This window comes from Oncorhynchus clarkii, chromosome 3, assembly GCF_045791955.1.
Source record: "Oncorhynchus clarkii lewisi isolate Uvic-CL-2024 chromosome 3, UVic_Ocla_1.0, whole genome shotgun sequence".
Classification (NCBI taxonomy): Eukaryota; Metazoa; Chordata; class Actinopteri; order Salmoniformes; family Salmonidae; genus Oncorhynchus; species Oncorhynchus clarkii.
Genome location: NC_092149.1, coordinates 31,681,504 through 31,698,226, shown reverse-complemented (window position 1 = coordinate 31,698,226; position 16,723 = coordinate 31,681,504). Strand labels below are relative to the sequence as shown.

General features: G+C 43.9%; 1 protein-coding gene across 4 annotated transcripts; it reads left to right on the top strand.

Moving 5' to 3' along the window:
* LOC139393266 (D(2) dopamine receptor A-like) lies at positions 1 to 15,379 on the top strand. 4 transcript variants are annotated; one of them, XM_071141778.1, is made up of 9 exons: positions 1 to 110; positions 290 to 338; positions 7,374 to 7,761; positions 8,099 to 8,208; positions 8,981 to 9,117; positions 13,210 to 13,424; positions 13,585 to 13,668; positions 13,948 to 14,314; positions 14,491 to 15,379. In XM_071141778.1, exons 3-9 carry the CDS (start codon positions 7,405 to 7,407, stop codon positions 14,685 to 14,687), a joined length of 1,467 nt encoding a protein of 488 aa, XP_070997879.1. In that variant the 5' UTR covers positions 1 to 110; positions 290 to 338; positions 7,374 to 7,404; the 3' UTR covers positions 14,688 to 15,379. The 4 variants fall into 4 exon arrangements, with proteins under 4 accessions (XP_070997879.1, XP_070997870.1, XP_070997898.1 ...); XM_071141797.1 differs by having other exon boundaries at positions 57 to 99; XM_071141769.1 differs by having other exon boundaries at positions 7 to 338.
* Positions 15,380 to 16,723: the final 1,344 nt, after the last annotated feature.

The window sequence follows — 16,723 nt, the reverse complement described above, 5'->3', positions numbered from 1 at the left end:
GAGAGGGAGAGTACCGCTAAATCACTTGGAGGAACGGACAGAGTGTGAAAACCAGAGCGAGGTGGAGAGAAGGGATTTACTGCTGAAGCACTCATTGAGGTGTAGAGGGAGTGAGTGTGTTGCATGTTATAGAGGTTGAGGTGTGAGCTCTGACAGGAGAAGGGTTAGCAGGCTCAGAGCACACTGAGTGGTGACTGACTGATTCACTCTGCTGTCATTTTCCATTTTCTGCTTATTCAGAGTGAGTAGTGAGTGCATACATTGTCATACTGTCTGCTGTCTATTGCAGTTCTCTGTTCGGAGGGTATGGGACTGACTACCACTACAGCCGAGTGAGGGTAAGTTGCAGTTTAACCTACTTTTTTACTCATCATTTTGTTGCTATCTGGGTTGTCTCTGTATTTGTATGTTATCTGGTGTATGTCTGTGTCTGTGTGTACTTGTGCCCACATGAGTAGTTGGTCCTAAAATAACCACTCTATGAATAAAACCATGCTGAGGATGTTGTACTTCCACATGTCGAGTAGTAGTGGGATCTCTCTTTAATGTGACTTCAGTCCATGGTGTTACGTTTTATTGACGTTTCCCTTCACATATCTGGAAGTCCTCAACTATCCATTTGATCTCAACTTCTCGTTCCCCTCTTCTTCCTTGCCGTTTGAGCTTACTGACAATTATTCTGTCTCTCAGTATCCTTCTCTCCCACCGTTTATCGCAATATGTAATTTCCATGAGAACTCTTGATCTCCTGTCCCCTCTCTCCAATGATCTTTAGCTATAAGTGACCATACTACCACACATGAGACACGCACCTGAGTGTGGCTGATCAAAAAAAATGTTCCGACTAACCAGGCCAAAGCTGTGCCAGACCTGTCTAGAGTCCATGTGACAGACAAGGAGGGAGAGAAGACGGGGAGAAAGAGCGCATGGAAGGACAGAGCGATGATCCAGTACATGGGTTGTTGTCATTTAGAGACCCGATATTTAACAGTTACAAGTTAGGGACATATACTTAAAAGAATGAGGTGGCTGTTAAATATATTTTTCCAACACAACCATTTTTAGGGATTAAAGGCTTGTCAGAGAAGGAGAGATGAGTGGGATGTTTTCCCTGAGAAGAGCGCAAGAGAGCGGGTTCTTATTTAATGAAAAGTCTGCACTACCTACTTCACAGGATAGTTTTTGAGTCTTCATCTGCATAATTTACTTTAAGTATGGCTTAAAGAAGTGCTGACACAAACAGTATTGAACAACAATGTTATCTCAATTCCCCTCTTTGACATATCTCATCTCTATCTAAAATTAGGTTGTTGTTTTTTTTATCCATGAAACAAGCCTTAGAACACGCTTTGTACCCACTTTCCATGATTTCCCATAAGCACTGCCTTATAGAGCTTTTTCACAACAAGCCCATTTGCCGAACAGTACTGACAGTTTATCTTTGTTGTTAAACATATTGATTTCCTGTCAGTCAAAGGACTAAAGGAAGTAGGATACAAATATATAGTAAATAAGAGATACAAAGTATACTCCCTTACAAAAAAGATTGCAGTTTTGAAACTGCAGTTAATTGTGCTATTTTGGTCACAGTAATTGCAGAATATCTGCAAAATGACTGCAGTACAAAAAAACTTATTTTGGATGCCGTATTTGCAGCATACTGCACTCTAACTGCAGTTATGCAGCAGTGTACTGAAGTTATACTGCACTCTGACTGAAATCTTTTTTTGTAAGGGTTGAAAGCAGATGCTTCCACAGAGGTGTGGTTTCTGAATTGGAGATGATCGTGGACTACAGGAAAAGGAGGGCCGAACACCCCTATTCACATGAACAGGGCTGTAGTGGAGCGGGTCGTGAGTTTAAAGTTTCTTGGTGCCGACATCACCAACAAACTATCATGGTCCAAACACACCAAGAAACTTGTGAAGAGGGCACGACAACGCATTTCCCCCCCCAGGAAACTGAAAAGATTTGGCATGGGTTCCCAGATCCTCAAAGTTCTACAACTGCACCATCGAGAGCATGATGCGGTTGCATCACCGTCTGGTATGGCAACTGCTCGGCATCTAACCGTAATACTCTACAGAGGGTAGTGCGTACGGCCCAGTACATCACTGGGGTTAAGCTTCCTGCCATCCGGGACGTCTATACCAGGCGGTGTCAGAGGAAAGCACAAAAATTGTCAGACCCCAGTCACCGTAATCATAGACTGTTCTCTCTGCTACAGCACGGCAAGTGGTACCGGAGCACAAAGTCTAGGTCCCAAAGTCTAGGTCCCCCCCTCCCCCTTTTTTTTACGCTGCTGCTACTCGCTGTTTATTAAATATCCATAGTCACTTTACGTCTGCATGTAAAAATTACTTTGACTAACCTGTACCCCCACACATTGACTCGGTACTGGTACCCCCTCCCCTGTATGTAGCCTCATTTATTGTTATTTTAACGTAATTTTTTTTTTCAAACTTTACTTTATGTAGTAAATCTTTTCTTAAGTCTATTTCCTTAAAACTGCGTTGTTTAAGGGCTTGTAAGTAAGCATTTCACGTTAAGGTCTACGACACCTGTTGTGTTCTGTAAATCTGACAAATAACATTTTGATTTAAATTAGTTGAGCAATCACCGTCCCATCATGCTTAGGGTCACGTATAAAAATGCTGGGCAGGCCATTTATTTCGGCTACATTGGCTATGCCCCCATAGGATTACAATGCCCCATCCACAGGGCACAAGTGGTCACTGAATGGTTGGATGAAAATTATGTAGAGCCATATTCCATGGCTGTCTCAGTCACCAGATCTCAACCCAATTGAACACTTATGAGAGATTCTGGAGCAGGTCCTGAGACAGAGTTTTCCATGATCATCAGCAAAATATCAAAATTATGGAATTTCTCATGGAAGAATGGTGTTCGCATCCCTCCAATTGAGTTCCAGACACTTGTAGAATCTATGCCAAGGCTCACTGAAGCTGTTCTGGCTCGTGGTGGCCCGACACTCTATTAAGACACTTTATGTAGGGGTTTCCTTTATATTGGCACTTACTGTACCTGTAGTATTTCTGATTGTCTTAACTGTTTAACCACAACTAATAAGCTGTGCCTTTTCAGTCATTTTTTTCTTCACCTCAAACAAAAAGTAACAGTCTGTTTTTGTATTTGAAAAATCTTTCCAGTACTCTCCCCTTCGATAACCACGTAGCCTGGAAAATGTAATGCTCTGAAACTATATATCCTGCGGAAACATCATACAATACCTGAACGCTTCTTCTCCCTTGCACAAATAAAGCTGTATGTCTGGAGATCACTGGGAATCTCTGAGGGCCCAGAATAGTTCGTACAATTTTTCATGTTTGCTAGCAAGAGCTGAAGACAGAGAAGGCTAGAATAAAGGCAGACAGGCATAGAGAGGCCATATTTCATACAACTGAAAGAACCTGAACCAACTGCCATGTGGTTGTAGCCAATGTGATTTATAATGGATATTTATTTTTTGTCAGCGTATTTTCTGTTTGACAAAAATGCCCATATGAAAATCATAGGTCCAAACTGGCATGCAGATTGGTAGAAATTGATCATGTAAATTATCACTCCGCATGAAAAAAAGTTGCTGACCACTTTAAGGCTTAAATTCATTCATATTTTTTTTGTAAAATAGGATAATTATACCAGGAGCAAATTGGCTGTCTGGTAATTTTGGTTTGTTTGGGTGGGCTGGTAGAAATGTTGTTTTAATATACAAATAAAACAATAAGAAAAGTGGCATGAACAGCGGCCCATTGGCCTTTATTTAAGGATTTTTGCTAAAAGAGAAATTGTTATAGTAATATATAATCAGCCTTTGGCTGATCAGTGTGCAACGGCTGGCCCTCCTACCAAAATGGGCTGGCCCGGTTACATACATCTTAGCCAAATACATTTCAACTCAGTTTTTCACAATTCTTGACATTTAATCCTAGTAAAAAATCCCTGTCTTAGGTCAGTAGGATCACCACTTTATTTTAAGAATGTGAAATGTCAGAATAATAGTAGAGGATGATTTATTTCAGCTTTTATTTCTTTCATCACATTCCCAGTGGGTCAGAAGTGTACATGCACTCAATTAGTATTTGGTAGCATTGCCTTTAAATTAAATCAATTTAAACTTGGGTCAAACGGTTCGGGTAGCCTTCCAAAAGCTTCCCACAATAAGTTGGGTGAATTTTGGCCCATTCCTCCTGACAGAGCTGGTGTAACTGAGTCAGGTTTGTAGGCCTCCTTGCTCACACACGCCTTTTCAGTTCTGCCAACAAATTTTCTATAGGATTGAGGTCAGGTCTTTGTGATGGCCATTCCAATACCTTGACTTTGTTTAAGCCATTTTGCCACAACTTTGGAAGTATGCTTGGGGTCATTGTCCATTTGGAAGACCCATTAACGACCAAGCTGACTGATGTCTTGCGATGTTGCTTCAATATATCCACATAATTTTCTTTCCTCATGATGACATCTATTTTGTGAAGTGCACCAGTCCCTCCTGCTGCAAAGCACCCCCACAACATGATGCTGCCAACCCCGTGCTTCACGGTTGGGATGGTGTTCTTCAGCTTGCAAGCCTCCCCCTTTTTCCTCCAAACATAATGATGGCAACAACATCTCCACCCCGCTGATCCTCAACACTGGGGCCCCACAAGGGTGCGTTCTGAGCCCTCTCCTGTACTCCCTGTTCACCCACGACTGCGTGGCCACGCACGCCTCCAACTCAATCATCAAGTTAGCGGACGACACAACAGTGGTAGGCTTGATTACCAACAACGACGAGACGGCCTACAGGGAGGAGGTGAGGGCCCTCGGAGTGTGGTGTCAGGAAAATAACCTCACACTCAACGTCAACAAAACTAAGGAGATGATTGTGGACTTCAGGAAACAGCAGAGGGAACACCCCCCTATCCACATCGATGGAACAGTAGTGGAGAGGGTAGTAAGTTTTAAGTTCCTCGGCGTACACATCACAGACAAACTGAATTGGTCCACCCACACAGACAGCATCGTGAAGAAGGCGCAGCAGCGCATCTTCAACCTCAGGAGGCTGAAGAAATTTGGCTTGTCACCAAAAGCACTCACAAACTTCTACAGATGCACAATCGAGAGCATCCTGTCGGACTGTATCACCGCCTGGTACGGCAACTGCTCCGCCCACAACCGTAAGGCTCTCCAGAGGGTAGTGAGGTCTGCATAACGCATCACCGGGGGCAAATTACCTGCCCTCCAGGACACCTACACCACCCGATGTCACAGGAAGGCCATAAAGATCATCAAGGACAACAACCACCCGAGCCACTGCCTGTTCACCCCGCTATCATCCAGAAGGTGAGGTCAGTACAGGTGCATCAAAGCTGGGACCGAGAGACTGAAAAACTGCTTCTATCTCAAGGCCATCAGACTGTTAAACAGCCACCACTAACATTGAGTGGCTGCTGCCAACACACTGACTCAACTCCAGCCACTTTAATAATGGGAATTGATGGGAAATGATGTAAAATATATCACTAGCCACTTTAAACAATGCTACCTAATATAATGTTTACATACCCTACATTATTCATCTCATATGTATATGTATATACTGTACTCTATCATCTACTGCATCTTTATGTAATACATGTATCGCTAGCCACTTTATCTATGCCACTTTGTTTACATACTCATCTCATATGTATATACTGCACTCAATACCATCTACTGTATCTTGCCTATGCCGCTCTGTACCATCACTCATTCATATATCTTTATGTACATATTCTTTATCCCCTTACACTTGTGTCTATAAGGTAGTAGTTTTGGAATTGTTAGCTAGATTACTTGTTGGTTATTACTGCATTGTCGGAACTAGAAGCACAAGCATTTCGCTACATTCGCATTAACGTCTGTTAACCATGTGTATGTGACAAATAAAATTTGATTTGATTTGGTCATTATGGCCAAATAGTTCAATTTTGTTTCATCAGATCAGAGGAAATTTCTCCAAAAAGTACGATCTTTACGGCTTTTTTATGGCGGTTTTGGAGCAGTGGCTTTTTCCTTGCTGAGCGGCCTTTCAGGTTATGTCGATATAGGACTCGTTTTACTGTGGATATAGATACTTTTGTACATGTTTCCTCCAGCATCTTCACAAGGTCCTTTGCTGTTGTTCTGGGATTGATTTGCACTTTTTGCAACAAAGTACGTTCATCTCTAGGAGACAGAAGGCGTCTCCTTCCTAGGGGGATGGTGGCTGTGTGGTCCCATGGTGTTTATACTTGCGTACTATTGTTTGAACAGATGAAATTGCTCACAATGATGGGCCAAACTTGTGGAGGTTTACAATTTTCTTTTCTGAGGTCTCGGCTGAATCTCAAATATAAAATATATTTTGATTTAACACTTTTTTGGGTTACTACATGATTCCATATGTGTTATTTCATAGTTTTGTTGTCTTCACTATTATTCACTACTTCACTACTATTATTCTACAATGTAGAAAATAGTAAAAAATAAAGAAGAACTCTGGAAATAGTAGGTTTATCCAGACTTTTGACTGGTACTGTATGTAAATTAGATCTTTCTGTTTTTTGAATTTATACATGTCCTAAAATAAGAGGTCTTTACGTTCCCGAATGCACTGTACACACAGCGTGGTATAGGCTAAGTTATCACCTGATGTAGGTTAGTAAGATGGTGTGCTTCTGATGTAGGTTATGTTCTTCTCATGTAATAATAATATGTTATTATCCTGTCTCCCACAGAAAACGAGTCTGTGGGATCCATTTTAGAATGAGGCTATAAATGTGTAAAAATGTTGAAAAAGTCAAGGGGTCTGAATACTCTCCGACTGCACTGTATGTAGGCTGGTGTAGGTATGTAGGGTAGTTTAGAGGGACAGGGATGGAGCTTTAGATCTCTCCCTTTAATTATGTATCTCAAAGCCAATCTGAAACATTGGAGGGGAGAGGTGCTGTGTTTGAGAAATAGGCTAAAGGTGGAGTGAAACTGCCAATCGAATGAAAAACAACACTGTAATTCACTTAAATTAGAAGAATATGCGCATGTAATAGATGCTTTTATCCAAAGTGACTGATGCGAAGTGACAACAAAGACATTTGATATGTGTGGCCCATATGGGAATCAAAACCACAACTGATATTGAAAGCGCCATGCTCCAATCTATAAAGCCATCGGCACCGGTTCGGTATCACATCCACAGGATGTACAACTCCAATCTGCATTGAGCTGAGATTGTGGAATTGTACATATATCTACTGTCTGTGTTGTATATACAAGGTACAGAGTTTAAGAGCTTTGTGTGTCTAATTATGAGTTATAACTCTTGATGTTATTAGTCTCTCTTGTTACTTTTTCAGACTGTTCCAGACTCTCTCTGTCCAGAGGAGCATGATGACTACTTTCCCCAATGAGACAGGCTTCTCCTCCCTCTCTCCATCATACTCCCTCTCCTCTCCCACACCGTCCCTCACCTCCAACCCTTTCTCTTCCTTCTCCCTCTCTACCTCCTCCTTCTCTCCGTCCAACTGCTCCAGCTCTCCGTTGCTCTCCTCCCCTCCCTATAACTTCTACGCTGTGCTGCTGGTGCTGCTCATCTTTTGTGTGGTGTTCGGCAACGTGCTAGTTTGTGTGGCGGTGTCGCGCGAGCGTGCCCTCCAGACTACCACCAACTACCTCATTGTCTCCCTGGCCGTGTCTGACCTGCTGCTGGCCATCCTGGTCATGCCCTGGGGCGTCTACCTGGAGGTGGGTGGGTGTGTGTGGGTTCGTGCGTAAGTGTTTCTATCCATCTGGCAGCCAGTGTTTTTCTGTCTCTCTTTCATTTGTCTGTCTCGTTCCCTGTCTTTTTCTCCTGGGCTATCTACACTAGTTCATTCGTAGGCGTTTCAAAAGCCCTCTCAGATAATGTCACGGTAGCAGTCAATAATGCATCAGCATGGCTGTGTCTCTAATGGTACCCTATTCCCTATGTAGGGCACTCATTTTGATTGGGGCCATGAATTACAAACCCCTGCTGTTCCGGAACACATGTAATAATCCCTCACGTGTGTTATTGTTCATACTGTATGTGTCCCTTTCCTAGGTGGTAGGGGAGTGGCGCTTCAGTCTCATCCACTGTGACATCCTCCTGACCCTGGACGTCATGATGTGTACTGCCAGCATCCTCAACCTCTGTGCCATCAGCATTGACAGGTACTCACACTCTTTCTCTATATCTATCTACAGAATCTATCTATCTATCTAACTACAGTATCTGTCTACAGTATATCTATCGCTCTATCTACAATGTCTGTCTGTCTCGCTCGCCCTCCTCCCATCACTCTCTTCTCACACTGTCTTCAAACTCTGGATTGATTTCATTGTGCCCTTGCAGCAAAAACATACTTTAAGGTGATGGTCATGTCTCCTGATGGGAAATTTATTTTTTTATGGTTTGTTATTTTTGTTTTCCCATCAGAAAAACATTTCCTGTCTTTTAGTGCACCCTCATCAACTTCGCAAGTATCATCTTCTTAACATGAGCTCATTTTGTCCAACCAAATCCTTCCCCTTTCAAAACCAGTGAAAGAAATTGACAATTTCAGCAGCCTCAATAGTTGTAGCCTAGTTTGTCCCATTGTAGATTGATTCGCTCTGACTGTGAAGCCATGTCTCAGGGCTTAGTGTGGGTACTGTTCTTCTTTCGTATCTGTCACTGACCACCAGCCCTTCGTAGGGATGACAGTCTCCTCTCCTCACACCGGGCTTTCTATGGAGGGCTCTTAGAGTGGTTTGTCACGCTGCTGCACCGTGAAACTGACTTGGACAGCTTTTGTTTGTGTTCGACCGGTGAATGAGACTAACTGACAATGCAACTGAACTGTGTGTGGGCGGTGGTGGGCAAGGTGTTTGTGTGCGGGATTCTTTGTGCACACGTGCGCGTGTGTAGGCGTTAGCTCGAAATACTGCATGTGTGTGTGTGCAGGTACATGGCGGTGGCGATGCCCATGCTGTATAACACCAGATACAGCTCCAGGAGGAGGGTGGCTCTGATGATTGCTGTTGTGTGGTTCCTCTCCTTCGCCATCTCCAGCCCTCTGCTGTTTGGACTCAACAACACAGGTATGTCTGTCTCTGTATATGTCTCTCAGTCCCCCCCCCCCCCCCACAGAGAAAACAGAATAACTCCAAAACAGTGAAAAGATTGGTCCTTTCTGTCCGAATGTCATCAGTTTAAGAGGAAGTGAAACACGATTCTGATAAGACTTCAGTTTTTCTTGGGTGCATACTGTATGCTTGCATAAGTGTCTTAAGGTAACATATTACACACGCTTTCACATTTTCCTCAAGAGATGCTGAAAGAAATAAATATTTCTCCACTCCTGTTCCCGAGACAAAATGTTGAATTTGTTGTTTAATTTCACTGCTTGAAATGCAGATTTCTGCAGGAGTTAATATTGTATTACGCTACAGATGAGCGGTTATAGGCCTACAGTCAATTTATATTTCAGTTACTATTCCATTTAACCCATATATTTAAATGAGGTAAATTCTGATTATTCATGGTTCCTCATGAGCGGGATATCAAAGGTGCATGTCAACAGCTTATCCCGGATAAGACCTGAAGCGAGATATGAGCTACTATCTGTTATTCTGTGTGCATGTCAATGACTAGGCCGAGGCTACAACGAAAGCATCCCCCCCCCCCCCCCCCCCGTCCTGAATAGCTGCAATTTGAACGAATGTTCCAAAAATATATACAGTGGGGCAAAAAAGTATTTAGCCAGCCACCAATTGTGCAAGTTCTCCCACTTAAAAAGATGAGAGAGGCCTGTAATTTTCATCACAGGTACACTTCAACTTTGACAGACAAAATGAGAAAAAAAAATCCAGATAATCACATTGTAGGATTTTTAATGAATTTATTTGCAAATTATGGTGGAAAATAAGTATTTGGTCACCTACAAACAAGCAACATTTTTGACTCTCACAGACCTGTAACTTCTTCTTTAAGAGGCTCCTTTGTCCTCCACTCGTTACCTGTATTAATGGCACCTGTTTGAACTTGTTACAGTATAAAAGACACCTGTCCACAACCTCAAACAGTCACACTCCAAACTCCACTATGGCCAAGACCAAAGAGCTGTCAAAGGACACCAGAACAAAATTGTAGACCAGCACCAGGCTGGGAAGACTGAATCTGCATTAGGTAAGCAGCTTGATTTGAAGAAATCAACTGTGGGAGCAATTATTAGGAAATGGAAGACATACAAGACCACTGATAATCTCCCTCGATCTGGGGCTCCACGCAAGATCTCACCCCGTGGGGTCAAAATGATCACAAGAACGGTGAGCAGAAATCCCAGAACCACACGGGGGGACCTAGTGAATGACCTGCAGAGAGCTGGGACCAAAATAACAAAGCCTACCATCAGTAACACACTACACCGCCAGGGACTCAAATCCTGCAGTGCCAGACGTGTACCCCTGCTTAAGCCAGTACATGTCCAGGCCCGTCTGAAGTTTGCTAGAGAGCATTTGGATGATCCAGAAGAAGATTGGGAGAATGTCATATGGTCAGATGAAACCAAAATATTACTTTTTGGTAATAACTCAACTCGTCGTGTTTGGAGGACAAAGAATGCTGAGTTGAAGATGAAGGGCATTGAAGATGAAACTTGGCTGGGTCTTTCAGCATGACAATGATCCCAAACACACCGCCAAAGCAACGAAGGAGTGGCTTCATAAGAAGCATTTCAAGGTCCTGGAGTGGCCTAGCCAGTCTCCAGATCTCAACCCCATAGAAAATCTTTGGAGGGAGTTGAAAGTCCGTGTTGCCCAGCAACAGTCCCAAAACATCACTGCTCTAGAGGAGATCTGCATGGAGGAATGGGCCAAAATACCAGCGACTGTGTGTGAAAACCTTGTGAAGACTTACAGAAAACGTTTGACCTCTGTCATTGCCAACAAAGGGTATATAACAAAGTATTGAGATAAACTTTTGTTATTGACCAAATACTTATTTTCCACCATAATTTGCAAATAAATTCATAAAAAATTTGATTTTCTGGATTTTTTCCCCCTCATTTTATCTGTCATAGTTGAAGTGTATCTATGATGAAAATTACAGGCCTCTCTCATCTTTTTAAGTGGGAGAACTTGCACAATTGGTGGCTGACTAAATACTTTTTTGCCCCACTGTATATGGCGGCAGGAACCTTCTCTGTCTGTCAAATAAATACATTTGATTTGTTGTAATGGATATTTCCGTAGAAGCAAGACGCAGTCTTACACATTGCATTGGGGCAAAACAATTAACGTTTTGTGTGATGGTGTAATCTTTATAGTTATGCTGCCATATAGCCAGCAATCTGCCTTCTGTTTAGCCAACGTTTCCAATGATGTCGAGAAAAGGACATTAAATCGCTAGACAACCGCCTCGTGTCGTGCTCATGTTTGCCATGGCCCACGGTTACAACAGACAAAGAACTACCTTTGTTTGAACTGTTTTTTTGTGTACACGCGGCTGCGGAGTCACGGGTTAACTGAGCATCAGCTGAAAGGAGGCTAGTGGATCCCTCATGCACAGAAATCTATGTATTTTTAGCAACAGCAAGTCGGGTTCCAGAGAATCCGGAACCGCAGTCACTCCGATGAATCTATTCAATTACACGTGCTCTAGTCTCATTCACTCATTTAAGTCTAGGAGAGACATAAACATGGCCCTGGAAGCCCCCCACGTGTGCAGAAACCCCACACTCCTTTATGTTATTAGCTATGTAAAATAACCATTGCGGTCTTCCAGTCCACCTGTAGTCAGCCTGGAAGAAGATTGCAGCCCTACTGGATATCTGGGTATCACCAGTTGGTGAGAGACCGAATGGACAATCAGTTAGATAGGCCTACATCCTGTTTAATCACGACGAACAGCTATGCAGTCACTGCCATCACTAACACCACACGCACATGAACACACAGACACACTACTGCTTACTAACAGCTTTCAGCTCTGTGCTTTTAATCAGTCAACAAGTTTCAATGGAAGAGGGGCTCATTGATTGGCCTGTCAGTCCACATCCACAATACAGAAGGTTTATCAGTGATGCGGGCTGACATTTTAAGTCGGATAACGTGCACATCATCATGTTTTGCTCGATGGTATTTTGATTTTTTTTTAAACTATTATTGCACTGTCTCGCCGGAGCTGTAGCTCGTGCAAAACGAAGCGAATATCACACTACCTCATCCCCATATTGTTACTTATCCTCTTCCTCTTTTGCACCCCAGTTTCTCTACTTGCACATCATCATCTGCACATCTATCACTCCAGTGTTAATGCTAATTTGTAATTATTTTGCTTCTGTGGCCTATTTATTGCCTTACCCTCCCTACTCTTCTACATTTGCACACACTGTACATAGATGTTTCTATGATGTTATTGACTGTACGTTTGTGTGTAACTCTGTTGTTTTTGTCGCACTGCTTTGCTTTATCTTGGCCAGGTCGCAGTTGTAAATGAGAACTTGTTCTCAACTGGCCTACCTGGTGAAATATATATATTTTTTTACAGTAAATGCTCTATGGCCACTTCAGATATCAGATTGACCATGCAGAGCCTTTAATCTGCCTGTTAACATTCAGTAACCTTCGAGAGACCCGTCAGTCAACACACCGCTGGGAAAACGAGATGATTGGCCTTCAGGGTCACCATGTGTCCTATAGAACGGCTATGGTTATACTGTATATGGGGAAGCTTGCGTTTATTGGATTGGACCTACCATCTAAACATCCAATTCAACAGAAAGGCACCTACTTACAGTGTACAGCATATAGTCATTTGCTAGCAGCTGTATACTGTTGAAAGGGTTCAACTAGACTGTAGTGTGTTGTGCGATAGGCCGTGGCCTGGCCTTATAAGAAGCAGATTTGATATGCCTTTCAGACGTTGCATCCAGCCTGAATATGGAGAGAAACGGCCAATGCCGGATGCTTATGTACCCGTCTTCTCTGGAGCTAAACCAGGCATTTACTTGGTTGCCACACCATTACGGAGTGGACTTTGACATATTTTTAACAGCTAAGGTTGACATCTTTGGCTATCTGACCAGAACTCTAGAGGAAAACCTCTCTCTTGCTTCCTCCTCCCACCTGTCCCCACTCCCAAACAACATCTGTGTTTCTATCCACCTCTTCTCATCCCCTTCACTCCATCAGCCAGTCGGGAGGAGACCAAGTGTGCCTTCGCTGACCCGTCCTTCGTGGTCTACTCATCCGTGGCCTCCTTCTACGTTCCGTTCATCGTGACCCTGCTGGTGTACGCCCAGATCTGTGTGGTGCTGCGGAGGCGGGGCCGACGCACCATGCCCCGCAGACATGGCCTGCACCCACAGGGAGGAGGCAAGACTGGGGAGGGCCACAGGCACAGGAAGGTTCATGATTAGTCAACCAATCTATCAGTTAACTAATCAGCCAGTCATCAATCAATTAACCCCATAAAACAGCCAGCCAATAAATCAGAGGCAGGATGAGGAAGTGAAAAAAGCTTGATTTAAAAGAAAAACGTTCTTATCTTTCCCTTCATTCTCTCAGAATAAGTCTACCCTCCCTGAGGATGTGAAGCTGTGCACTCTGATCACGAGGCCCCCCACCACCGCCCCCCAACGCAAGAAAGTGGTAAGTCGCTGGAACACTGTGACCATGAAATTGGATTACGAAATTTCCTACAATATGAGCCTTAGAACTACAGTACATATCTCTACATCGCTTGCTGTTTCTCTGTCTCTTATTTGTCTTTCCCTCCCTTCCCATCCTTTCTTCCTGTCTCTTGTCTCTCTCTCTCTGTCTGTATCTCTCGCTCTCACTTCGTTTTTCTCTCTATCGAGCTCTCTTTCTTTTTTCTCTCTCTCTCATTCACCCCCTCCTCTCCCTGCCTCTCTCCCCCTGCCCTATTAGACGTTAGTGAAGGAGGCGGTGGTGCACCCCCTGGAGGAGGAGCCGGTGGGGTGTGGTTTCCTGTCCCAGTTAGACCAGAGCCTCCCCCCACCTCACCCTTCTCACCGCCCTCCCCCCTCCGGACGAGCCACCAAGATCTCCCTTTCTATCTCTGTGGTACCCGCGCCCTTCCCGTCACCGTCGGTGGCACCACGCTCCGCCCTCGTACCCCGCCGTGCCACCTTCGAGGATGGCATGAGTGGCCGTGAGCGATGGAGGGAGCGCAATGCAGACAGGGAGAAGGGAGCGATGGAGAAGGAGAGGGTGAAAGGGACTCTGTCGCAGCAGAAGGAGAGGAAGGCGACCCAGATGCTGGCTATTGTGCTAGGTGAGAGAATCAGAAGGAGACGATGAGGGTGGCTGAATAGAGAATGTTTCAGCCAGTCCCAATTCACTCCTTCCCCCTTCCCATTGGCCTTTCAATGTTTGATGATCTGAAGGGAAGTGGCCGAGAGTGAATTGAGGCCTGCTCACACTCTTTCATTCTCCTCCCTTCTCCATAAGGTGTGTTCATCATCTGCTGGCTGCCCTTCTTCCTGACCCACGTGCTGAAGGCCCACTGTGGCAGCTGCTGTATCTCCCCCTCCCTGTACAGTGCTGTCACCTGGCTGGGCTACCTCAACAGTGCCGTCAACCCCGTCATCTACACCACCTTCAACATCGAGTTCCGCAAGGCCTTCATCAAGATCCTAAACTGCTGAGTACAGGGAGGAAGGGGATGGGGGGAGAGTGGGAGAAAGTGTGAAAAGTGTAGAGGGGCAAAAAAAAGGTCAGAGACTTGAAATAAAACTAAAGAAGGGAAAGAGAGGGGTGAAAACAAAGACCAGAAGGGAATGGAAGGAGAGATGGAGGGGAAGGGGGGGACAGAGAGAGAGAGAGAGAGTCGACAGAATATTTCAAACAAAACCCCCCAAAAATTGAACAGGTCAAACAGAAGAGCACGTGAAGCAAGACCGATATACCAAATCTAAACAGACTTGGGAATTATAAAGAGGTTATGTACACTTCTGTAAATCTAAAACATAGCAGGGAGAGAGTAATATTCTGAAGGTTCTATGGGAAGAGATGGGGTAGGGCACAAACAGTGGCAGAAGACTGTCCCACTCCTAATGGGGATGACTAAGTAAGTGTATTACTCTCTGATACCCCTCTGAAGTATACTGTCTGCAGACATTGTAATTTAATTAACAGAGTTAAAACAGGACCGAGGTAATATTTTAAGGAGATACACAATAAATCTGCACACTTGTTCTCCAATAGCAGTCTTGTTGCGTCGTCCCAGTGTAAACATGCCTGTAAGAGATGTATTATATTAAGAATATGTTGGTGAAGATATGATGCCATAATAACATGGTGATATGATGCAATATGATGAGCGACTAATCAAGGTTTGTTCATGAGGTATATGTATATATTGTTGTTTAGAGTGTGAGCTCTAGATATCTGTATTAGTGTTATAGTACAGATAAATGTAATAAATGATGTTCTACTCATATTGCTAGTCTATGTCAAGTTTTCTGTACTGCAGGGTTGGGGTCAATTTGAATTCAAGTCAGTCAATTCTGGAAGTAACGATATTTTACAATTGATTAATAACGCAGAAAAAAGTTGTTTTCATTGACAACTTAATCTATGTTTTGGATTTTAAATTCAGATCACTTCCTTAATTGACTGACTTCAATTCAAATTGACCCCAGCCCTGCATTACTGTACTGGTCCAACAATGGACCGAAATGGATTAATTGACTAACTTGTTTTCAAAACTGTTTAAATACATTTGCTCTCTACGTTGATCTCTGGCTCTTCTCTCATCGCTTCTTTAAACCCTGTGGTGGTGAAGCAGTGTTGATGCTCCCCGTGCTTGTGGTGGTGAAGCAGTGTGGATGCTCCCCGTACTTGTGGTGGTGAAGCAGTGTGGATGCTCCCCGTACTTGTGGTGGTGAAGCAGTGTGGATGCTCCCTGTGTTTGTGGTGGTGAAGCAGTGTGGATGCTCCCCGTACTTGTGGTGGTGAAGCAGTGTGGATGCTCCCCGTACTTGTGGTGGTGAAGCAGTGTGGATGCTCCCTGTGTTTGTGGTGGTGAAGCAGTGTGGATGCTCCCCGTGCTTGTGGGTGTGAAGCAGTGTGGATGCTCCCCGTGTTTGTGGTGGTGAAGCAGTGTGGATGCTCCCCGTGTTTGTGGTGGTGAAGCAGTGTGGATGCTCCCCGTGTTTGTGGTGGTGAAGCAGTGTGGATGCTCCCCGTGTTTGTCTGCCAACACCTGTCTGCTACAGTAACGTGAGAGGCCAAACAAATGCTGCTGATGTGAAACAGGACACACACACACACACACACACACAAAGATAGTGGGTCAGTGTAAGTCATGGTTAGGTCACTATGACTTTGCGTTTGTGCGTGCCTCCCATTGACAACTCCTGTCCCATCGATGAACATAGACATGGTTTGTATGGGACAGTTTTTCTGTGTTTTTGTCATACTGTATGCAAACCAACCTAGGAGATCATTTAAAATGAGATGCCATTCAAATACAAATGGAGTCATTGTATATTAACTTAAGTATGTTTGTTTTCATTCAGTATACTGTGTCTGTGTAACTGAGTACCTGCGAGTGAATGACTCGGGGGTACAGTATACATTACCCTCTGTTGTTAACCTCTGACCCTGGCTCACAATTATTCACATGCATATTTCATGATCGATGACAAGAGTGTACATATCTGTTACAGCCCTACCTTGT